This window comes from Capricornis sumatraensis, chromosome 10 (assembly GCF_032405125.1).
Source record: "Capricornis sumatraensis isolate serow.1 chromosome 10, serow.2, whole genome shotgun sequence".
In the NCBI taxonomy this organism is placed as follows: Eukaryota; Metazoa; Chordata; class Mammalia; order Artiodactyla; family Bovidae; genus Capricornis; species Capricornis sumatraensis.
In genome coordinates, this window is record NC_091078.1 from 3,943,793 (window position 1) to 3,968,981 (window position 25,189).

Genomic DNA, 25,189 nt, shown 5'->3' on the forward strand with positions numbered 1-25,189 from the left:
CGGTCGTCCCCTTCTCCTCCTGCCCACAATCCCTCCCAGCATCAGAGTCTTTTCCAATGAGTCAACTCTTCACATGAGGTGGCCAAAGTACTGGAGTTTCAGCTTTAGCATCAGTCCTTCCAAAGAACACCCAGGACTGATCTCCTTTAGAATGGACTGGTTGGATCTCCTTGCAGTCCAAGGGACTCTCAAGAGTCTTCTCCAACATCCCAGTTCAAAAGCATCAATTCTTCAGGGCTCAGCTTTCTTCACAGTCCAACTCTCACATCTATACATGACTATTGGAAAAACCATAGACTTGACTAGACGGACCTTTGTTGGCAAAGTAATGTCTCTGGTTTTGAATATGCTATCTAGGTTGGTCATAACTTTCCTTCTAAGAAGTAAGCGTCTTTTAATTTCATGCCTGCAATCACCATCTGCAATGATTTTGGAGCCTAAAAAAATAAAGTCTGACACTGTTTCCCCATCTATTTGCCATGAAGTGATGGGACCAGATGCCATGATCTTCGTTTTCTGAATGTTGAGCTTTAAGCCAACTTTTTCACTCTCCTCTTTCACTTTCATCAAGAGACTTTTTAGTTCCTCTTCACTTTCTGCCATAAGGGTGGTGTCATCTGCATATCTGAGGTGATTGATATTTCTCCCAGCAATCTTGATTCCAGCTTGTGCTCAGTTATCATTTTCACCTGAATACTACTAACCTTGCATATTCAAGCCTTGTTTCTGTGTAACTGAAACATCACTTAAAAGGTGTCTTCTCTTTTCTTACACAGTGAAGCAACTTCCGCAAAAGAAAGTAGTGAAATGTTGCCTCTTTGGCTTCACCCCCAATCTCTGTCAATGCACAAACATAAGCTTTGCTGCTAGTGGTCTGTATGCACAGAATACCCTGTGTTTGCTTTTCCTTACTTATTTCATGATTTTTAACATAATCAATACTGCAGTAATTTCTAATAGCATCACAGCACACATGTAATAGGCATTCTCTATGTGTTTGTATGGGACTTCCCTGGTGGCTTAGTGATAAAGAATCCACCTGCCAATGTAGGAGACATGGGTTCAATCCCTGATCCAGGAAGAGCCCCTGAAGAAGGAAATGGCAACCCACTCCAGTATTCTTGCCTGAAGAACCCCAAGGACAGAGGAGCCTAGTGGGCTACAGGCCATGGGGTCACAAAGAGTTGAACGTCAGACACCACTTAGTGACTAAACAGCAACAGTGTGTTTGTATAGCCAGCTACTAGAATGAAACTGTTCCCCTTTATCTTGGGGTCCTGAGACCATAGGTGCCAACTACCCCCACATTTCACGGGGAGGTTCATGTCTATCAGTGACCTTTCCAGGGCCACTTGGAAAATTTGGTAAATATGCCCTTTGCAGGACAGAATGGACAGACATGTCTGACTCAGTTGAAAATTTTCAATGGCAAGAGACAGGCAGGCTCTCTGCTCTGATGGGGAGGTGGGGGGTGCTATATTGGTTGGCCCCTGTTTACATACACAGTCAGGGCAAAAATTACACAGTGCCTCCCATGGACCTAAGACAGCAGGTCTCAATCCTGTCCACAAGGTGATCCAAGCAGAATGAAGCCCTTGGCATTTCCGTAGAACATTTAAAATCAGCTTCTTAATTTCCACACCAAAAAAGTACTAGAATTTGGCTGGACTTTCCATTGAACATATAGATCAGTTTGGGGACAATTCAGTATCTTTAAAATGCTGAATCTTCAGTCCATTAACATGGTGTATTACATGAGTATAACATGGTGTATCCCTCCATTTCTTTAGGGTTTCTGCAAGTTTCTTTAAACTTGTTCTGTGGTTTTATAGGAAAGTGTTCTTGTGCCTCTTCTCTTGGATTTACTCTTAGGTGTTTCATATTTGTTTCTAGTATGTAAAAATTCCATTGATTTTTGTACATTGACTTTGTACCTAGTGAGTGGCCTTGCTAAAGTCACTTGTGATTGCTTGTAGAGTCTGTGTTTTCTTTGTATCTAGTAATGGCCTCTGTGAGCCATAGTTTTCCTTCTTCCTTTACAATCTCCATGCCTTCCTTATCTCTTGCAAAACTGTGGCGGCTGCGTGATTGGACAGGAAAAGGAAATAAAAGGAATCCAGATCATGAAAGAAGAAGTAAAACCATATTTATTTGCAGATAACGTGGTTTTGCAGAGAAGGAAATGGCAACCCACTCCAGTATTCTTACCTAGAGAATCCTGTGGACAGAGGAGCCTGTTCTATGGGGTCACACAGGGTCACACACGACTGAAGCGACTTAGCATGCATGCATGCATTGGAGAAGGAAATGGCAACCCACTCCAGAATTCTTGCCCGGAGAATCCCAGGGACAAAGGCGCCTGGTGGGCTGCCATCTATGGGGTCGCACAGAGTTGGACACAACTGAAGTGACTTAGCAGCAGCAGCAGCAACATGGCTTTGTGTATAGAAAATCCAAAGAAACCCACCACCAAAAAATTTTGTGAATGTAAAATTCTAGGTTAACATTTCTTCTTCTTTCAACAGCTTTAAAATGTCATTCAAGTTTCAAATTTCTCTTATATTTGCCTATGCCACTTGACTTGCTTAGTTCCCTGACCAGGGAGTGAACCTGGGCCACCACAGTGAAATCACTGAGCTCTAACCACCAGACCACCAGAGAATCCTCCGGAGTTTCTTTTCTGTGTTTTGCTTTTATCTAGCATCTTGGCCCCTCTAATCCTAGCTGCCTTGGCAACTCCAGTCTCCAACGTCTTGTCTGTTCAGCTCCAGAGACTCTGCTTCCTTTTCTACCTCTTAACCCATGGCCCTCTGTGCAAATGCTCAGCAAGTTTCCTAAAGGGAAAAGTGGTTCACAAAATGCCAGCTCATTCCTTGTGTTTTCCTTCTTCTGAGATCATGGCCCATCAAATGCTTGTTGACTTGGCAGCTCTTTAGCAAAGAAGCTTTCTGTATTTCATTCAGGTTTTCTAATTCTCAGCATGAACATAATTCTGACTCAAGCAGAAAAATCATTATTTTCTCAGAATTCTTCTCCCAGAGAAAGAACTGGCAACAAAGAGTGATTTTATACAGGGAACTTGATGACACAAGTTACATAGCTTTCTTAGGGGGCCAATGAAGCCAAAAAGAGAAAAGTTGCTTGTATCAGTTGGCTGTTTTTGGAAAAATGGTGCATAACAAAGAATCTCAACATCTTAGTGTTCTACTAAATTGAGCATGTGTTTCTCACACATCTGTGGATCAGCTGAATATGGGCTGGTCTAGATGAGACAGCTCACTTCCAGCCTGTGAGTCTGACCAGGCTCATGTCCTCACCTAGGCCAGCTCCATGTTTGTTCATTCTGAGCACAAGCTGAAGGGGCAGCAGCAACCCAGGGAAAGCTTTTCCACTGGGAAGGCAGAAGAAGGACAAACACGTTTCTACCTTCAGCTTGTGCTGTGTCGCCTAATATCCTATCGGCTGAAGTGAGCCACATAGCCAAGTTTCCAAGTCAAGGGGCAGGGTAAACTACACCTTTTTGGGAGAAGAGTTGCAAAGCACCATGGCAATCGATACAGCTACAGGGAGGGGCTAAGGACGGGGGTGCTAACCCAAGGTGCCGTATTGACGTTTCCTAGAAATGGGCAACTCCAGGCTCTGTGCTTGGCTGTGCAGGTGCGGTCCCAGAGGAGGACAACTCCCTGTCTCGTAACGGCTGCCAGGTCTCAAAGCCACTGCTGCCTATTTGGTATCCTATAGTGACAACTGGCTGGAATTTGCACAAATTTTATTTTTTGCTCAAATTACTACAAGAGTCTCAAGCATCTTGCTGTCATAAGCATCACCATCAAAGGAAGAAAAGGATAATTTTCTACTTTCTGCTTCCTAGCTTCACCTGAGTGCCTCACATTTGGTGAGCAACCTGGAACCTGGTCCATAAGAGAGTCTGGGAAGCATAATTTTCAGACTTTCATTTTCCAAAACTGTAATACAGACCTTTAAAGTGGATGAGAAGGGTACTGTGTGCCATCCCACACTCTGGGGCAAACCTGAGTCATGGGAACCTGCAGAAAAAGGAGGCTCTGGAAGAACCCATGTGAGCACTCTAGCTCACGTAGAACCTCCCCTGCCCCTTAGGTGGGCTTTCTGTACCACTTCCCTGCCCCTGCCTGGATGATCAGAAATCCCTGTTAGGGGACAGTGGCGGTGGCAGTTGTCCAGTGGTTAAGACTGCACGCTTCCAATTCAGAGGATGTGAGCTCAATCCCTGGCACAGAAACCTAGGTCCCACATGACATGGAGCAACAAAAAAAGTGAATAAATAAATAAAATTAAAATTAAAAAGAAAGAGATTCCTGTTAGAAAATTGGGAGGAGGAATGGAAGCACAAACTGGAGAAATAAAAAATGGAGCTCCATGCCTATCTATAAGGCATGAGCCTCGGTCAGGGCGGGAGAGAAGGGGAGGTGTAAACTTCAAATGACGTCGGAGGTTTAGACCACTGCGTGGGGTTGGACATTTCCAGTGCTGAACATAGCTTGTTTTTCCAACTAGAAGTCGCAGGAAAGATTTATTGTTACGTAAGAATGATCAAAACAGTCATGGGACTTGCCCTAGATTTTATCCAAAGGGAAGGGGGAAGCAGGTTTGAATGGGTGACTGGGGAAGAACAGAATGACGCAGTTAACCGATTACATTCTATAAGGCTGGCTCTTTCAACAAAATGATGTATGTCTTAATTTATGAAGCTAGATTGGACTATCTGCCTATTATGGGTTTTTCGCCTTAATTTTTAAGTATGGGATTATTTGCTCAGATCACTCCTCCCCTCTCTACTTCAGGGTTGTGTTTCTCAGAGCGGACTATCAAAGTGGGGAGGAGGGAACTAGCGCTGAGGAACTGTACTAGGCCTTTGAGCATTCACTTGTGAAACTGTACAACAGTTCAGGAGGAACTTGCCCACACTTAGAAGTGAGGGGCGTGCGCATCGGGAAGGCAATGCCATCTCTCAGGCTGCAGAACTAAGTGGTGAAGCTGGAATCTGAATCAGATTCCAGATGTCTAAAAATGGTAACATTATCACATATAGCCCGAGAGACCTCAGAAAGGACAGAGGTGCTGCGGAGTGCCAGAACATTCCACAGCCTGGGATCCATGTAAAGACGTGTAAGTGCCTATTCAATAGAGCCGCTTCTGTTTGTCCCCGTTTGGTTTCTAGTGAGGCTGTTTATTTCTCCACGTTTCATCCCTATTCCCCTACTTCCCTCCCTCCCTCCCTCTCCTTTCCTCTGTCCTTCACTCCTGTCTGGTAAATTCTCTGTTCATCTCCACTAATGAGGTATAATCCAGCAAATAACTAGCTTTGATTTCTATCTGCCCTTTGAGTTGGTAATATGCTTTTATCGGTTTGCTGTTTGACAAATCTGGTAGAACAAACTTGCAGGGAGTGGATGAGTGGGGTGGGTGGTGCATGGGTACAGACCGGAGGGGGACCTGGAGCTGGTGGTCTCCTTGTCAGGAGGGCCATGGGAACGTGATTGACGGGCTAGGCCAAGCCACAAGCCGGTGGAGCGACCCGCGGTGTCCAGCGTATGTCCCTGGAGCAGAGCGCCACCCAGTGTCGGCGCACCCCTGGGGACATAAGTGCAGCTACTGGCTGCTGCTGCTTGCTGCTGCTAAGTCGCTTCAGTCGTGTCCGACTCTGTGTGACCCCACAGACGGCAGCCCACCAGGCTCCGCCGTCCCTAGGATTCTCCAGGCAAGAACACTGGAGTCGGGTGCCATTTCCTTCTCCAATGCATGAAAGTAAAAAGTGAAAGTGAAGTCGCTTAGTCGTGTCTGACCCTCAGCGACCCCATGGACTGCAGCCTACCAGGCCCCTCCGTCCACGGGATTTTCCAGGCAAGAGCACTGGAGTGGGGCGCCTTTGCCTTCTCCGGCAGCTGCTAGCACCCACCGAGAAAAGCGCCTGCATCCCGCAATGGGTCTCTAGCGCCTCCTACTGTTTAGTAGCCTACTCACTGCGAAGGAGAGACGCTTAGAGGGAATTCCATCTGCAAAGCAAGTTTTAAAGGATGAATTTGGAGCTGATTCCGGAGGTGAAAGGCTGAAAAAAGGACTTCGGTTCTTGTCTTCTTTGAAGAACTCAGCAGAGATCAAGATTGTGAGACAAAAAAAAGGGGGGGGGCGGTTCATCAGAAGCAAAATACACGTGGAAGAAGCAAAGCGTGTGTGGAAACAACAGGATACGTTTGAAGGGGCACACAGGTGAGCTGAGTGAGCTGCATCTACTAGGGGCAGCTTAGGTTGCTTATGTAGTGTTAGTTTTCTAGACTTTTTTTTTTCTGGCCCGTCATCTGCAAATTTGGCCCTGGCGTGGGGCACATCTCAGCCAAGCTGGATTCCAGCTTGCATTTTCTCCCTCCTTTTATCCTCCCCTAAACTGAAAGCCTCCTCTGCATGTGTCCTGGGGGGAAATCCACAAGAATGCACCCAGTCAGGCCCAATGCTCCCACTGGTATCCCATCTCAAAGCATCAGCAGGACACCAGTTGCAGGCAGGGCTCAGCCTGAGCCTACCTATCTCCTCCATCAGAGCTGCGGGGAAACTGATAACTGATAACTGTGGCGAAACTGATAAGCTAGCTAGCTCCTCCCCCCCACACACACAGTCTTCTCTCGTGCCCATTCCCAAGCACTAGCTCCCCTTCGCACAGCCACTAACCTAATGTTTTAAACCACTTTACACCCATTACAACGGCTAAAATGAAAACGACACCCTCAAATGCTGGCAAAGGTGTGGAATCGGAATCCTCATACATGTATAGAACAGTCTTGGAGTACTGCTTGAAAGTTTCTTACAAAGTTAAATCTACACCTATCCCTTAAGCCAGCAATCTCCATAGGGATTTACCTCCCCAACTACAAAATAAACACATACATCCACAACAAGACTTGTAAAATGATGCTTATAGCAGCTAGAAAATGGATAATGTAATATATTCATAAAATTGGTATATTCCACAGCAATAAAAAGAATGAAATACTGAGTCACATGAAAACTTGGGTGCATTTCAAAATTGATGTGAGAAAAAAAGTTCACAAAGGAAATAAACTATATGATTTTACTTATATGAAATTCAAGAACAGGACAAACTAATCTATGGTGGTAGAAATCAGAACAGTGATTTCCTGTCATTAGTGGGAACTAACTGGAGGTAGAGATGAGAGGAAGTTTTAGAGTGATGGAAATGTTCTAAATCTTAATTGGGATATTGGTTACATGAATATATATTTTTTCTATATTTGGGAAGTGATCTTTTTAATACAGGGAATTTATATTCTTTAGAAGTTAGGGACATTTTTCTAATAATTCCATCAAGCAAAAATAAAGGAGAAAATAAAACCAGGATTTCCCATTTAGGGGAATCACTATACCATACTGGTAAGATTCTTCCAGACAGTATGATCACAGTGTTGCATGAAAATCTGCCTGCAATGCAGGAGACTCAGGTTCAATCCCTGGATCAGGAAGATTGCCCTGGAGAAGGAAATGACAACCTACTCTAGTATTCTTGCCTGGAACATCCCATGAACAGAGGAGCCTGGTGGGCTATAGTCCAAGGGGTCACAAAAGGGTCGGACAAGACTGAGCAACTGAAGAAGAACAAATGTAAATAAAGACAGCTCCTTAGCTTATCTAGTATCTGATTATGCAGACAATTCGCTGGCCTGCTACCCGGAGCTTATCTGAGCATACAGTGAAATGAATCAGAGAGAAATACTAGGATGGAGAGAGGAGGTGCCATTTGGCGGGAGTTGTCGGCGTGTGAGAGATCAGGCAGGAGCTTGTTCTCCTGTGACAAGAAACTGTCACAAACTGTGTAAAAAGGTTTTGTTAGAAGTTACAGACCCTTCTCCACCAAATAAGGTTCTTTTGTATGTGTGCACTCTCATACATACTCTCATCATTTTTGTATATGGTTTTGGAGAGAATCACAAAACTCCTGAGGTTCATTTTTAGGGAAGCCAAGTTAAAAACAAAACAAGCCTGAATTTGAGAAAAAAAAATTTTCAATGAACCAAAACAATTTTACAAAACACACCTGTTCATTTTATCATAAATTTAGCTTTCTTCAAGCAATATGATTAATCTAGTACCACTGAGCATCCTCCAGACCTCCTGGTTAAGTTCCGCTCCCGATTTCCTCACTGGTGACTACCAGTCTCTGTGAGCTGCTGCTATAGTTGTAATGAGAGAATGTACAGAATGTAATAAGTTGTAAAGTGTCTGTTGGTAAGTAAATTCAGTGAGGTACTCAAATCCTGCTGCTGCTGCTGCTGCTAAGTCGCTTCAGTCGTGTCTGACTCTGTGCGACCCCATAGACGGCAGCCCACCAGGTTCCCCAGTCCCTGGGATTCTCCAGGCAAGAACACTGGAGTGGTTTGCCATTTCCTTCTCCAATGCATGAAAGTGAAAAGTGAAAGTGAAGTCGCTCAGCCGTGTCTGACTCTTAGCGACCCCATGGACTGCAGCCCACCAGGCTCCTCCGTCCATGTGATTTTCCAGGCAAGAGTACTGGAGTGGGGTGCCATTGCCTTCTCCGACTCAAATCCTAGAAATGAACAATATGACTCTCTGCCTTCCCTGATAATGAGTTGAAACACGACCATGTTCCTACATTTTCAATGCCTCTTTATCAAAAGACACAGTCGTCTGGAACTTGTCTAAACATAGGCTTATCTGAACTAAGCCATAGTCATGTATAACTATAATCAAAGAAATCATGTCATGTCTACAGTTTATTAATGAAGGAGTAAGAAAAAAATGAAGTTTGTGACCATAGCAGAAAAGCAGTTCCTCAGGTCCATGTCTCAGTACTTAGCACAGAGCCTGGAACGGAGCAGGGACTAAACGGAGAGAGGCTTAACCCTAATGACCTGCTGCATGCTGCCTCATTGCCAGATCATTTCTCTAGAGGCAAGAAAGGGAAAGACCAAAAAATGAGTGACCAATAAACTTCACAGAATTTTCTTAGGGGAAAAAAAAGTTTTAATTAATATATTTAGCACAGTTCTCTTTATAAAACATACTTATTTTAAAACCCTGAGCAAAAGCCCTGTCATTCATTTCCAAAGACAAATCATTTCAATGCTCTTCCTTGAAGCGCCTGCATTTTCTTCCTCTGGTCTCAGAGAAGGACTGGGATGCATGCTTCAAGCTGCTGAGATAAAAATCCAGGAGGGAGAAGTCCTGCTGCAGTGGGTAGCTGTTCTCATCCAACACAAAGAGGCTCTGCACCTTCAGGACACAAGGTGCCCCGCTGCCCGCCAGCAAGGCATGGAGCAGGTCCGCGGCGACCATTCCGTAGGTGACATCAGAGGGAGGGGCTGCGGAAGAAAACACACGTGGGTCTCTTAGTGTCCTTTCCGAGGGAATGGAAATGCTCACATGTAAAGGGTTCATTGTTTCCCTTGGTTTCTCAAGTCCCGAAGCCACTGTAAATATCTCTATCCCTGCTCTTTCTAGACGTAGGTTACTCTATTATGATGAGGTCCAATTCCTGCTGTTCTGAAGAGAAAGCACGGGTTCAGACTGATGGTGTTTCCTATTATGGCACAGCCACCGGCTTCACAAAACAATACAGGAAAGAACTGAGATTCATCTTTTCCTAAATTAAGCTTGAAACCAAAAGGGTATGTCCACATCAGAAAAGAACTCTTAGGTTTATCTTATCATGGTTATATATACACATACTGTTTGTATAACAGAACCCTGAGTCAGTTACTTAATGAATATCAAATCTTTTAAAACTATTTATTTATTTGTTTGTGCCAGGTCTTGGTTGCAGCAGGCAGGATCTTCGATCTTCACTGCAGGACCTTTAGTCGTGGCTGTGGGATCTAGCTCCCTGACCAGGGACCCTGTGCATTGGGATCATGGAGTCTTAGCCCCTGGACCACCAGGGATCTTAAGACCACAAGTCTTCCTGCCCCAAGATACAGATGGTGAGGATGAAGATGGAGGAAAATCCCTCTATTCCTGGGGAAGGGGCAGAAAACCACCTTGGATCAAGACCATCAGCAGTACCCTGAGGCTGGGATAGGGGTAGGACCACGCACAGATACTCAACAAAGACACAGGCAGAGCTCAGCTGCTATGGCAGAAGGGACAGGGCCTGTTAGAAAGCACCACATCCAAGAACCAGACACACGAAGAACCTGTGTAGGACTACTGCTAGACAAGAATCAAAGAGAATCACTCCTGCCCCTCTCTCTAGGCTGGGATGCAAAAATGACAACCAGTGGAGCCTGTGCCAAGAAGCTCTCTGAGGCCCGGGTGCAGGGTGAAGGATTAAAGCTGACAGTGGAGCAGGAATATTTGGAGAAAAGTCTCTGGAAAACACTCCCCACCATGAGCATAGATAATGCTAGATAATTTGAAGCCAGTGGTGACCTGAAGGTAACCAGAGCAATGAAAAACTCAAATCCAACTCATGGTCTGGCAAAATTAACTCTACTCTGCTGACGCCCACCTCCATTAAAAGTTGAAGAAAATAGGCATGCTCACTTTAGGTACAAATACCGTTCGCCTCAGTCTGTACTGTTCTATAAGCAATGTTCAACATTTAAGCAAAAATGAAAGCCAGAAAAAATAACCCACTATTAAGAGGCAGAGCCATCCTTAAACGAGGTTAACTCATCTGCTCAGAGAGTCTAAGACTAAGGAGGGGAGGGTGGAGTTTGAGCATCTGACAAATGGATCATCTTCATGTTTGTTGTCGGCTACTGACGATCAGCCACAGTTGCTGTGCCTGTCCTCAGAGCTGGGGCTCCTGAACACCCACATGACTGACATCTGGACAGTCTTCATATGTTTGTATAGCGCTGCGCATTCATTCACTTAACTATTACATATCTAAGGTGCTGGTGTTTCCCTCACCAAGTGGAAAGTTAGAATAAGAAGAGATTAGGCACCGACCTCTCTCTCTCCACGTGCTGCGACAGACGTAGAGCAAGTCTTACCTTCCAACTCACATAATTTTGTGTTTCTTTTTTTTTTTCATTGTACATATGAGAATTTTATTTATTAAAAACTTTTTATTTTATATTGGAGTTTAGTTGATTTACAGGGTTGTGTTAATTTCTGGTGTCCAGCAAAGTGAGGCAGTTACATGTACGCATACGTCTATTCATTTCCAGGTTCTTTTCCCACACAGCTTATTATAGAGTATTGAGTAGGGTTCCCTGCGCTATGCAGTTGGTCCTCGCTGATCACTCATTTTATTGACAGTAGTCTGTATAGTCTTGCGTTTCACTCAAGCTAAACTATCCTTCTGCTTATAAACTGGCAGGAAAAGAAGTTAATTTAGAGTATAGTGTTCCTTCTACTTTAATATACTGTCTGCACTCCTGATATGAATGGTTTCACAGAGGACAGCCTCTTGATGGCATGTTGATATCTTACCTATCACTCTGCTGAGCCAGTCAGGAGAAATGTTGAGAAGAATCTTCTCTATCAGCTTTGATCCCACATGGATGCAGACCTTATATTTTCCATCAACTGCGGTCATTAAAGCTGGCCTGCAAGAGAGTAAGCAGCTCAGGACCATCAAAAAGATTTTCAGTTAAAGAAATGTTTACATGTGATATAACTTCAAAAATCAGTTTTATAAAAAAATATTTATTTATTTACTTATTTTGGCTGCACTGGGTCACTGTTGCTGTGCAAAGGCGTTCTCTGCTTTCGGGGAGTAGGGGCCACTCTCAAGGTGTGGTGAGTGGGCTCCTCACTGCCAAGGCTTCTCTTGTTTCGGGGCACGAGCTCTAGCGTGTGCTGGCTTCAGTAATCACTACACGCAGGCTTAGTTGCCCCGAGGCATATGGGATCTTCCCAGGCCAGGGACCAAACTGGTGTCCCTTGCACTACAAGGTGGATTCTTGCCACTGAACCACCAGGGAAGCCCAAATCACTGGGTTTTTCTGCAGAGTTAATTTTAATTCCTAAAACAACACTAGCATGTCCTGAAATGCCCTAGAGATGAAGGGCTTTTATTTTAAAGAGTTTCAAGTAATAAATTAATAGATTTTATTTATTTCACATTCATTTTAAATTTTCAGATACTAATGTAAGAAGACATAATTTTACCCTATTGTGAAGATTACTTTTAGAGATAAAATAAAGATGATAATCACATATTTCACAATCACAATTTCAAGTTATTTTTTCCCACTGGGTTCTTTACCATAATAAACAAACTGTTGCGCATGTCACTAAATAAAGACAAAGAAGTAGAGACAAACCATGATACACTCTAAAGAACAAAGAATATGAGCAAAATGACGTGAATAAAATTATTCTGTGTGCTCTTAAAGAAAGGGATACGCCCCTTTTAAAAATAAATGATCACAAGATAAACTGAACTGAATTTAGAAAGACATACCAGTATAGGGGAAGTCAGTGGAACCACTAAAACATGACTACTGATTTTCTCTCTAAAAACTTATTTTTCCCTTTATCCACATGATGATTCTAGGTCCTTTTATCTTTTTATAATCCTTCCCCAGGGTATCTCACTTCTCCCATTCTCTTTTTTAAATCTGGATGTGCCACGTGGCACCTGGGCCTTCAGTTCCCTGACGAGGGACTGAACCTGCCTCTCCTGCATGGGAAGCACAAAGTCTTAACCACGGAACCTCCGGGGACGTCCCTCCTCCTCCATTCTCTATTTCAACAAATACGTGCTCAAAATCTTGTACTATTCAGTGTATACACTGGGTATACACTAGTGAACAAGAGAGATCTGCTTCCTTCACTCAAGGAACTTCAGAGTTTAGTGGTATAGAAAGACAGTTAATGTTTTCAATACGGAGGCAAGATGCTTCGGTGGGGATAGACTAGGCTTTTCAACCGACGGTACAAGGACAACTGAATAAACAAATGAAGCTGGACTCCTACCTTATACCACATACAGAAATTAACTCAAAACAGATCATGAATCTGTATGTGAGAGCTAACTATAAAATTCTTGGAAGAAAATACAGGAGTAAGCCTCCATGATATTGGCTTAGGAAGCATACTTTTCTTAGATACGATACCAAAAGCACATGCAACAAAAAAGAGAAACAGACAATAATAAAAAGTGACAGCAAGGACATGGAGAAACTGCAACCCTCATTCACTGCTGGCAAAACTAAAACTGTGCAGCAGCTTCGGAAAACAGTTTGGCAGTTCCTCAAAAGGAGTAAAAAGTTACCACATCAACCTAGCAACTCTACTCCTGAGTGCATGCCCAAGAGAAATGAAAACACGGCCACACGAAAAGTTGTACATGAATGTTTGGAGCAGTATTATGTATAATAGCCAAAAAGTAGGCACAATCCAAACGTTCACCAATTGATGAAGGGATAGATAAAATGTGGTGTATCCATATGTTGTTGGTTAGTCGTCAAGTTGTGTCCAACTCTTTAGCGACCCCAAGGACTAAGCCCACCAGGCTCCTCTGTCCATGAGATTTCCCAAGCAAGAATCCTGGAGTGGGTTGCCATTTCCTTCTCCAGGGATCTTCCCAACCCAGGGATCAAACGTGCATCTCCTGCACTGGCACGCAGGGACGCCCATATTACCTGGGAATAAAACAAAATGAAGTGCTTGATCTATGCTACAATATGGACGAACCTGGAAACACGCTAAAAAAGAAGAAGCCCGTCATAAAAGACTGCACCCTGTATGATTATTTATATGAAATGTCCAAAGTAAGTACATCTGCAGAGCCAGAAATTCAGCTAGTGGGTGCTCTAGGCTGGTGGGAAGGGAGAGTGAGAAGTGGCCACTTTGGGGGTGGGAGAAGTGAAGGTGACCTAAAATGGATTGTGGTAACAGCTGCACAAGCCTGTGAATATACTAAAGCCTTGGAATTTTATATTTTAGATGGGTTAATTCGATGGACTGTGAACTGTATCTCCATAAAGAGGTTTTTCAGAAGACTACGCAAGTAAATGACTCCAGGTGCACACACAGGGCCCTTCAACGGAGAACAAAGGAGGCAACTAAAAAAAAGTCTCTCTGATGAAGGGCCCCTCAACTAAGACACGAACGAGTCAGCCTTGCGGGGTCAGGCAGGGAGAGAAGCAGGCGAGAAAGCCCTAAGGAGGAAAACATCAGAGGGCTAAAAACTGTACAGAAGGCCAGTATCAACCCAGAGATCAAGGCACGGAGTGTGGCAGACGAGTGTGATGGCAAATGCAGAGTGTGACGGGAAATTCCGGAAAGGTTCTAAAGGAAGGCAGGGGTTACTCCGTTGGCTGTGGAGAATGGACTTGGTGGAGACAAAGGGAGGAGGGGACCTTGCATCTGAATCCAACCTTCTTTTTCAGACAAGCAACTTCCAAAGTAAGAGCAAAGTTCATTTACTTATTCATAACAAACAGAAATATATGTAAAGAGAAATAAGGCTAATGGATTATGCTTCTATAAACTTTCTTATTTAAAGTATTCCATGATAACATGCTGAACATATCTGCATTTGGTTTTTAGATATTGCAGTATTTAGAAATAGAAAAGAGCATGAAACACTGATTGCTAATCTGCTATCCTTAATGTTTAGTGTGAAGATGAGAAAACTGAGGTGCAGAAAAGTTAAACATCTTACTAGCTTCTACAACTCAGGGGTTACATCATATAATTAACTTTAACCTTTAAATTCCAATAATGTGTTAAGATGGGGAAATGAGTTTCTTATGAGCCATTTAGAACTTGGTTAAAAATTAAACCAAGTAAAAGGTTTCTTTAGTATATCTGCTTAAAAACAATAAAATCTCCCAATTACTGCTTTTCAAAAATTCCTGTTACGATTACTGGGCAATTTTTGCTTTCATAAATAGCCATTTCTCCATCACTCAGGAGGAAAAATTTATTCTCTTGGATTAGCTCCAGTTATTTTTCATCAGAAACACTTGATATATGTAACTTCTTCGTCATTTCTAGTCCCATAATAATGAACATTTCCCATCTAGCTGGCCTGCTTAGTTGCCTTACCTATAGTATATTTTCTTCATCGTAAATGGCAAGCAGCTAAAACACTGTTTGTAGATCTTGTTCTCATCTGTTTGTAGTTCTGATCCACATTTTGCGCAGCCAGTGTATATAATATTGGGAAGAGAAGAAAAAATACTCTTCAGAGAACTGCGAGCATTTAGAGCTATTTTCTGAACTGCTGTAATGGGAAACACTAGCTCTAAAATCTGGGCTTTGATTAGAATCACTCCTGTAAAAGATAAGCAAAAAGAAATATCATAAATTAGGAGGCCAAAACCATAACTCTAATTTACAAGCATGGTTAATTACATGGTTGGTTCACAGCTACTCATAGTGAAGGACACTAAGGTCTTGGTCTTCTCTGCTCTCCTGCTAGAGAAGCTCACTCACTTATGGCTTCAGCATTTACTCTAAAGTGTAAGGGGTCATCTGCCTGTAGCTAAGAGGAAAGATTCATTTGGCTACCTTGGTTGAAAAGATTGATGTCTGTACCAGGGAGGAGGATCCTGCTCAGTTTCACTGCCAGGGACTGACTGCGTGCTGTGCTGTCCTTAGTCACTCAGTCGTGTCCGACTCTTTGCAACCCCCATGGATTGTAACCTGCTGGGCTCCTCTGTCCATGGGGATTCTCTAGGCAAGAACTCCCCATGGCAATTGGGTTGCCATGCCCTCCTCCAGGGGATCTTCTCCACCCAGGGATCGAACCCAGGTCTCCTGAGTTGCATGTGGATTCGTTACCACCTGAGTCACCGATAAAGCCCAAGAATACAGGAGTAAGGGTAGCTCGTCCCTTCTTCAAAGGATCTTCCCAAATTGAACTAGGGAATTGAACTAGGGTCTCTTGCATTGCAGGCGGATTCTTTACCAGCTGAGCTACCAGGGAAGCCCACCAGGGACTGACTATAACAGCACAAGGTTTTTGTATGGTTTCCCAGTGGGGACTACCTCTCCAGGGCCTGCAAGAATACTCCCAATTCCCAGCCTCATGCCCCAAATGAAGTGAGGATATATCCTTTGTGCTATTAATCATCAAAACCATAGCCACCTAATTTGTTGTTGTCTATATGTTATTTTTATCGTTATATCTAATTCTAGGCCTCTAACCCCAGCAAGCAGATGTTTTATGTAAAAGATATGTAACAGGAATTTCCTGGTCCTGTGGTTAAGACTGCCTTGCTATGAGGAGGGTGCGGGTTTGATCCCTGGTTGAGGAGTTGACTCATTGGAAAAGACTTTGATGCTGGGAAGGATTGGGGGCAGGAGAAGAAGGGGACGACAGAGGATGAGATGGCTGGATGGCATCACTGACTCAGTGGATGTGAATCTGAGTGAACTCCAGGAGTTGGTGATGGACAGGGAGGCCTGGCGTGCTGCAATTCATGGGGTCGCAGAGTCGGACACGACTGAGCGACTGAATTGCACTGAACTGAACTGAGGAGCTAGGATCCCATATGCCTTGTGGCCAAAAAACCAAAGCAATGTTGTAACAAATTCAATAAAGACTTAAAAAAAAAGAAGATTGTTAAAACAAAAAAAAGAGTTGACTCTTCTGTGACACCAACATAAATGCAGCCCCTCTACTGCCTGCGGCATTCTTCCTGCATTGACCATCTTCACAAGCCCGTGAGGCTTCAGAGGCGGGGGCAGGAGGGACACAGAAACGGGAAGCAGGTTTAGACACATACATGGCACTACAGCACTGCCCAAGGTCTCACCGGTTAGTATCAGTCTAGAGGCTTCTGTGGCCACTCACTCCCATGTTTGAAAGTTGTATCGAATTTTTGTTTGATGATGTGAAAATGTGTAAATTTTCTACTATCTGTGTTTATTTTCCAGAAATATTATAAATTTAAATTAACTGTTAGTACTAAAACAGAGCATGACCCTATGGGGCCCTCCCTCCCAGGTACAAATTCCTTTCTGTCCTCATGTCTTGTTTCTAAGAAACAGGCTTCATTCAGCCCCCTTGACCTTCCGAGTTCCAATTCAGTTACGAATCTGGGAAGGGAGGGAATCGAAGAAGCAGTCAAGAAAGAACAGTATACCAGTGGGGCAGGGTCCTTCTCATAAAATATATATAACAGTATCTTGGAGTTCTTCTGCAGGAACTAAGGCCCCCACCCAGCTGGAGGATGGTAACTTCAGGCTAAAAAGCACAAGATTCCTGGAACATTATCCTGTGACCTTACCACCAACCAATCTGAAGAAAGTCACACCCTTTCACATCCCAAATATTACCCATAAAAACTTCTCCCTGAAAACCATCAGGGACTTAGGAGTTTTTGAGCATGAGTTGCTCATTCTCCTTGCTTGGCCCTTCAGTAAACCTTTTTCTGCTCTAAACTCTGACATTTCAGTTCATTAGGCCTCACTGTGTGTCCAGCACATGAACTTACATTTGGTTAAAGTTAATAATAAATGTTTCCATGTAGAAGTGGGTATATGGAGTTCTCTGAGAATAAATCTCTGTAATTCAATTAAAAAGTGGGGTTTTGTTTTTTAATTTTCTGGGCCAGGACTGAGCTCTTAAAGCTGTGAAGTCTGACACTAACTTGAAGTAGGCAGCGTCAAAATTGAATTGACTTGTATAACACCCAGTTGGTGTTCAGAGTTGGAGAACTGGCTGTTGACGTGGAAAACAACAAACCATGATGTTTGTTGAAGAGTTGTGCATAAAAACAGCTGACACCGGAAGCAACTAAAAACCAAACAAAATGTATGAAACAGCAACTCTCAGGACATTAGATATCAGGCAACAAAGGACAGCGATCCCTAAGAGATGAGAAGCAAAAGCTGTAAACCTAGTAACTGCCCCAGCTTATAGACAAGCGTTTACTGGCTACAGTACAGGAAAGGAGGCCCAGGCAGAGCCTGGTGGTTTCCCTGAACTGACAGCAGACACAGCTTGAGTCTGGAAGGCTAATATGGCTAGAGACATCAGAGTCGGTTATGAGACAAGACAAAGGGGAACTCTGAAGAACTGCAGAGGGTACCCCCCGCCTGAAGAATTCAACTGAATACTGACCAATATATGTAACCAGAGGGCAAGAAAAGAACCATCCAAAAGTACTGGACAATCCCTGAAGCTTGCACAGAGATAGGAATAGTGTCTTCTCCCACCAGCTGGAGGGGAAAATCTCATAATCCATAAGGTATTCAGCAGAGAACCTAGAAGTTATACTTACAGGAAAATTCATGGCACTAAACTCCTACATTGGGAAAAAACATCTCAGTTACCTCCATTTCCACCCTAAGGAATGTGGAAAAAAAAGAAAGAAACCCAAGAAAGTAGAAGAAAGGAAAAAAAAAGATCAGAGCAGAAATCAATGGACTAGAAAATAGAAAAAATAATGAATACAAAAGGTAGTTATATGAGCAGATTAATAAAACTGGTAAAACTCCAGCCAATGATCAGTCAAAAAAAAATGAGAGAGAAGGCACAAATTAGCAATATCAGGTAATACCAGTATCACTACAAATTCTACATATATTAAAAAGGATAGTAAGAAAATATTATAACTTCATGCCAACAAACTTTTGTTGTTGTTGTGCCAACAACCTAGATGAAATGAACAAACTTCTTGAAAGATACAAACAATCAAAGCACACTTAAGAAGAAGCAAGTAACTGGAATAGCCCTGTATCTATTAAAGAAATTGAATTTGTAGTTAAAAACCTTCCAATAAGAAAACTTCAGGCCCAGAGAGGCCTGAAGGAGTTCTGCCGAACATGTATGGAAGAATTTAATCTAATTCCAAATAAACTCTTCTAGAAAACTGAAGAGGCTCCTCCGTCCGTGGGATTCTCCGGGCAAGAATACTGGAGTGGGTTGCCATTTCCTTCTCCAGGGGGATCTTCCCGACCCAGGGATTGAACCCGGGTCTCCCACATTGTGGGCAGATGCTTTAACCTCTGAGCCACCAGGGAAGGGATGACTGAAGAGGAGACACTACTCGTCGACTCATTCTATGAGCACTGCTCTAACGCCAAAACCAGAAAGAGACACAAGGAGACTGTAGACAAATATCCACCGTGATACAGACACAAAGCTTCTGATTCACAGATATTAGCAGTAATTCTCTGGGCTTCCCGGGTGTCTCAGTGGTAAAGAATACGACTCCCAATGCAGCAGACACAGGTTTGATCCCTGGGTTGGGAAGATCCCCTGGAGAAGGAAGTGGCAACCCACTCCAGTATTCTTGCCTGGGAAATCCCATGGACAGAGGAGCCTGGTGGGCTACAATCCATGAGTTGCGAAGAGTGCGACATGACTTAGTGACTAAACAACAACAAGGGCAACAAAAAGCAAGAATTCCCTGGCAGCCTAGTGGTCAGAACCCAGCACTTTCACTACTGGAGCACAGGTCCAGTCCTGGTCAGGGAACTGCCCTACAAGCTGGATGCAAAAAAAAAAAAAAAAAAATTAAAGCTTTTTTTGATGTGGATTATTTTCAAAGTGTTTATTAAATTTGTTACAATATTGCTTTTGGTTTGCGTCGTTTTTTTGGCCTCAAGTTCAGTTCAGTTCAGTCGCTCAGTCGTGTCTGACTCTTTGCGACCCCATGAATCCCAGTATGCCAGGCCTCCCTGTCCATCACCAATTCCCGGAGTTCACTCAAACTCACGTCCATCAAGTTCATGATGCCATCCAGCCATCTCATCCTCGGTCGTCCCCTTCTCCTCCTGCCCCCAATCCCTCCCAGCATCAGAGTCTTTTCCAATGAGTCAACTCTTCGCATGAGGTGGCCAAAGTACTGGTGTTTCAGCTTTAGCATCATTCCTTTCAAAGAAATCCCAGGGCTGATCTCCTTCAGAATGGATTGGTTGGATCTTCTTGCAGTCCAAGGGACTCTCAAGAGTCTTCTCCAACACCACAGTTCAAAAGCATCAATTCTTCGGTGCTCAGCCTTCTTCACAGTCCAACTCTCACATCCATACATGACCACAGGAAAAACCATAGTCTTGACTAGACGGACCTTAGTCAGCAAAGTAATGTTTCTGCTTTTGAATATGCTGTCTAGGTTGGTCATAACTTTCCTTCCAAGGAGTAAGTGTCTCAAAGCAAGTAGAATTTTAGCTCTCTGACCAGGGACTGAACACAAACTCCCTGCCTTAGAAAGGTAACGTCTTAACCACTGGACCACCAGGTTAAGTCCCCCAAAAGAAGAATTTTTACCCAGAATATAAAGAACTCTAAAAACTCAATAAAACAACGAAGCCAACTTTTTCTTGGTAAAGCAAAAGATTTCAATTGACACTTCATTAGAGAAGATATATAGGTGGCAATTCAGTACATAAAAGATGTTCAACATCACCAGCCAATAAGTAAACGCAAGCTGAGAGTATGGTGACCCATCGCTACACATCTACCGGAATGAACGAAATGAAGAAGAATGCCATACCAAATGCTGAGGCGGGTGCGGAAAAACAGAGCTCCTACGCTGCTGGTGGAAATGCAAAGCGGGACAACTGCTTTGGGAAACAGGCAGTTTATTTATTTTTTTTTTTTTGGCAGTTTCTTTACCAGCTAAACATAAGCCTGCCATATAATCCAGCTATTGATTCAATTATTGGGTATTCACTCATGAGAAAAGAAAGACTATGTCTGAATAATGCCTTGTACTTGAATGTTTATAGAAACTTTATAATAGCCCAGAACTGGAAACAACCCAGATGTACATCCATAACTGAACAAATAAACAAAGCAGGGTATATTTGTATAACAGGATAAAGAATGATTTACTGATACACACAACCACACAGATACATCTCAAAGAAACTGATACCTCTCCAAGAACTGGCCAAGTTAGAGATGCCAAACAAATGATTCCATGTATATAAAAGCACAGAAAATTCAGATTAATCTTTAGTGACAGAAAGCAGCGTGACTCCCTGGAAGGGTCGGGGGCAGGGAGGAGGGGTGGAAAGAGATACAAAGAGGCGGGCAACGATGCCATGACTGTGGTTGCTTTCATGGGCTTCATGTCCATACTCACCAGTGTGAATGCACACATTTTATTAAAAAAGGGCAACTGCCTATATGAAAATTGTATCCCAAAAATCTTGTTAAAAATTTTTTTTTAATCTAACATTCTGAACCTGTTTGAAAAGCACCAACTGAAAGGTCCTATTAACTGCATAGGACCCAACTCTTACATTTCTGTGGACGAACCAGAAGAGGGCAGAGCATGCTAGCAAAAAATGCCAAGAAATGGAGTTGAGAATCTTAGCAGGTGATATCAGGAGCTTCAACCTAATTTATTTGGGATCAGATTCTTTTCACTAGAAAAACTGTAAAAATAACCTTATTTCACTTAAAACAATTCTACCATTTAATGAAATCTAAAGCCATCTATAATAATTCTGAAAATTTATGCAAATTGGAGAATAAAGCTAAAATTCACTGTCAAGATCCAAATTTCCTGAGATATTTGTAACAACTCAACCTATAAAATCAAAAACAGTAATTTTTTTTTCAAAAACAGTAATATTATACAAATTCTGAGGAAAATTTTTCACCAAATCTTTCTTCATTAACAAATTTAAATTATGTAACAATAAACCTGCAGATACATCTCATTTTTTTCAATCTTTATTTTCCCTCTGAATTTATTTGCTATGATAGCCATTGGAAAGCTTTCCATTAGTTTCCAAAACTGATAATCACCGACATTTACTCATTATTGGCATTCAGCAACCCTAACTATAGCTTTAAATTTATAACACCATCAACTAGGGGTTAGCATCTTTTAGTATTGGTATTTCCCACTAAAATTGTATCTAGTTATTTATTTTTGCTATTTTAGTCTCTCTTCATTTCAAAGTATATAGCATACTAAACCTAAAACATACTCCTTCTACTACTTCACTCAAAAGAAATTAATTATATTTTGCTCATGGAAATTACGTGAGTATGTATATAAAATTCATCAGGCATCCTGTCCTGTGGTATGCTTCTGAAAATGAAATTTATATACACACGCACACACACATTCAAGTTCAGGAAGTATGTTATTACAATATACAAAGCAGTAAGTAAATTCCATAAATTCTGTGTCAATGTTAATTATTTTTTTAAAATAACTGTTTATTTATTTGACTGTACCAGGTCTTAGTTGTGGTATGTGGGATCTAGTTCCTTGAGGAGGGATCAAACCCGGGCCCACTACATTGGAAGCATGGAGTCTTAGCCACTGAACTGCCAGGAAATTCCTCAATGTTAATTTTTAACAATCATGTATAGATGACAGCTTAGTAACTTGATAAAATATTTATCTCAACAGTGATTCTGATTAGAGTTGCTATCTATTTCTGACATATTAAATGATAAGCTACTTATAACTATATGCAAAAAATATTTTTAAGTAACCCTTAATAATTACAAATTAATCTCAAAGGATTATAGGCAGAAAGTCAGGAAGAGGTTAGTATCTGCTTCAGCTACTTACAGAGATCTCTATTTCACTTTTATATCAGTTATACATTTTTCCTATAAATGGCAGCTTCTTTGCTTATATTAAAACTAGCAATGTCTTTCATAAATAAGATCTTACCTGAGCGCTTTTCCTCTAGGTGTGTTGCTAAATCTGACATCTTCACAAAGGAGGGTGTGTTTTTTTGAAATTTTGCTTTAAATGTAATTGCTCTTATATCATCGTCAAACAGGCACTCACAGGATGACCATGGTGTTGTATGCAATTCTAGGTTCTCTAGGATGCAATTCCGCTGAACAAAAAGATATTTAAATTCCCAAATATAATCTTAAACAAAACAAAAACAAAAAGTTACCATAATGAAATTACCTAGGATCAAAACCAGATTTAACAGACTGACCTGATTAAATCAGTTAAACGTAACTTTTATCACATTAAGGAATTTGGATATAAAGAGGCAAAATATGAATGTTGTGTTAAGGCAGTAAGAATGGTAGAGATAATTTTAACAAAATTTTTTCTAAAGATTACTTGGTCTCCTAAACAGTCATAATTTATCATAACCAACTGTTTATTCAGAATAGCAAACTCATTCTGATTATCTACAGGAAAGATTTTTTTTTTAAATAATGACATAGAAATGGACACATGTCTACCATAATCATATTACTCAATGATTTTTCAATACCTTATTTTTCTTATTTAGCTAATTTTTTCGGAACAACAACAAAAAACCATTTAGATTCAGCTGCTCCTATTTTTAATTCTTTCAGTAATAATTCTGAACCACAGTAGCACAGACTTTCTTGCTCAATAATCAGACAGCGCCGTGCTGTGCTTAGTCACTCAGTTGTGTCCAGCTCTTTGTGACCCCATGGACTGTAGCCAGCCAGGCTCCTCTATCCATGGGATTGTCCAGGCAAGAATACTGGAGTGGGTTGCCATGCACTTCTCCGGGAATAATCAGACTGTATATTAATAAATTCAACTTTAAAACTATATTAAAACAAAAAGAAGTTTCTTAGTACAAAATCTTCTAATGACAACTGTCTTTTTATTTTCCCACATACTTCAGTCTATAAATCTAAATCATACATCTCATCCACTTCCTCAGTTTCTCTGGACAGCTATTTTTTTGTGGGAAATTTTAAAACAAGTCAGTAAATCTGTATAGACAAAGCATCGTTAGAAAGAGGTAAAGCATATACATTCCAAGTTGTTGCTTAAAACCAATCACTATTTTAAAACAATTTTCTTGTCTTATTATAGAATACATGCTTAGAAATCACAGGTAAGATAAGCAAAGAAATAAATGGCATCTACAGTCAACACCTTAAATACAGCTAATATTTGAGTGTCCATGCAGATGTTCTCAATTTGTTTGATTTTTACTTACTATGTCAAATGTATATTTTATGTCATTAAGTATTATTCTACATTTTGCACAGGTACACCAAAATCTTAAAAATTATTAGCGCAATCCTCTCTTTGGGGACATGTTTCTTATTTTTCACTAGTATAAATTTAGTACTATGGTAAAATATTTTTAGCTACATCTTTATTCATAGTCATGATAACTTCCCATTAAGTGTCATTATTAGGCCAAATGAAGTCACTCAGTTGTGTCCAACTCTTTGCGACCCCATGGACTGTAGCCCACCAGGCTCCTCTGTCCATGGGATTTTCCAGGCAACAGTACTGGAGTGGATTGCCATTTCCTTCTCTAGGGGATCTTCCCAACCCAGGGACTGAACCCAGGTCTCCCGCATTGTAGACAGACGCTTTACCGTCTGAGCCAATTGTTAGGCTAAAGGTATCCCAAATTCTAAGGCTTCCCTATGCACTGTCAATTGTCCCCAAGAAACGCTGTTCCCCTGAAACGAATTCATGTCAATTATGGGCTTCCCTGGTGGCTCAGATGGTAAAGAGTCTGCCTGCAATGTGAGAGACCTGGGTTCCATCTCTGGGTCGGGAAGATCCCCTGGAGGCGGGCATGGCAACCCGCTCCAGTACTCTTGCCTGGAGAATCCTATGGACGGAGGAGCCTGGCGGGCACTCCATTGGGTTGCAAAGAGTTGGACATGACTGAGCAACTAAATACACACACATAAGTCAATGATACTTCGATTAGAAAAAGAGAAAAAAAAGGGTCGCCAGTTTACATCTTCTATAGTCTACGAGAGTGGTTATTTCTCCATATCTTCTCTACTGATTTCTTAGGACAAAAATCAGTTATCATTATTATTTTGTTTGTCTGCCTTCCATTACTAGTAAGAATAGCTTTTTTCATACACTTATTGGCCACTTTTATTTCTTCTTTGAGGACCTGCCTGCTCATATCTATTGCTCATTTATTCTCACAAGTGTTTGACTTTAGACTATGCTAGTATTTTTAGACAACATGCAACTTCGTATTGGTTTTTCACTTGCATTTTAATTTTGCATATGCTGATTTTCATGTATGGTAGTGTTTGTTACAGCATTTTATTTATCCTACTAATCTTTGGGTTCCAAATAAGTTCACTTATATTTTCTCCTAGTACTTACTGTCCTTTTTAGAAGTATTTGAATTTTTAAAGTATTCTTTTTAATGGCTGAGTAATACTCCATTGTGTGTATGTACCACAGCTTTCTTATCCATTCATCTGCTGATGGACATCTAGGTTGCTTCCACATCCTGGCTATTATAAACTGTGCTGCGATGAACATTGGGGTACACGTGTCTCTTTCAATTCTGG

General features: G+C 41.8%; 1 protein-coding gene across 3 annotated transcripts in view; it reads right to left on the minus strand.

Moving 5' to 3' along the window:
• Positions 1-9,064: 9,064 nt before the first annotated feature.
• SHLD2 (shieldin complex subunit 2) overlaps positions 9,065-25,189 on the minus strand; it is a 76,219-nt gene continuing 60,094 nt past the window's right edge. For 2 of the 3 annotated variants that reach the window (XM_068982275.1, XM_068982273.1), the window contains exons 6-9: positions 22,572-22,778; positions 15,019-15,247; positions 11,449-11,564; positions 9,065-9,371 (exon numbers count right to left, since the gene is read on the minus strand). In XM_068982275.1, coding sequence (XP_068838376.1) covers positions 9,130-9,371; positions 11,449-11,564; positions 15,019-15,247; positions 22,572-22,778 — 794 coding nt within the window. In that variant the 3' untranslated portion in view covers positions 9,065-9,129. The remainder of the gene's footprint in view (positions 9,372-11,448; positions 11,565-15,018; positions 15,248-22,571; positions 22,779-25,189) is intronic. The other variant, XM_068982274.1, reaches the window with a different exon arrangement.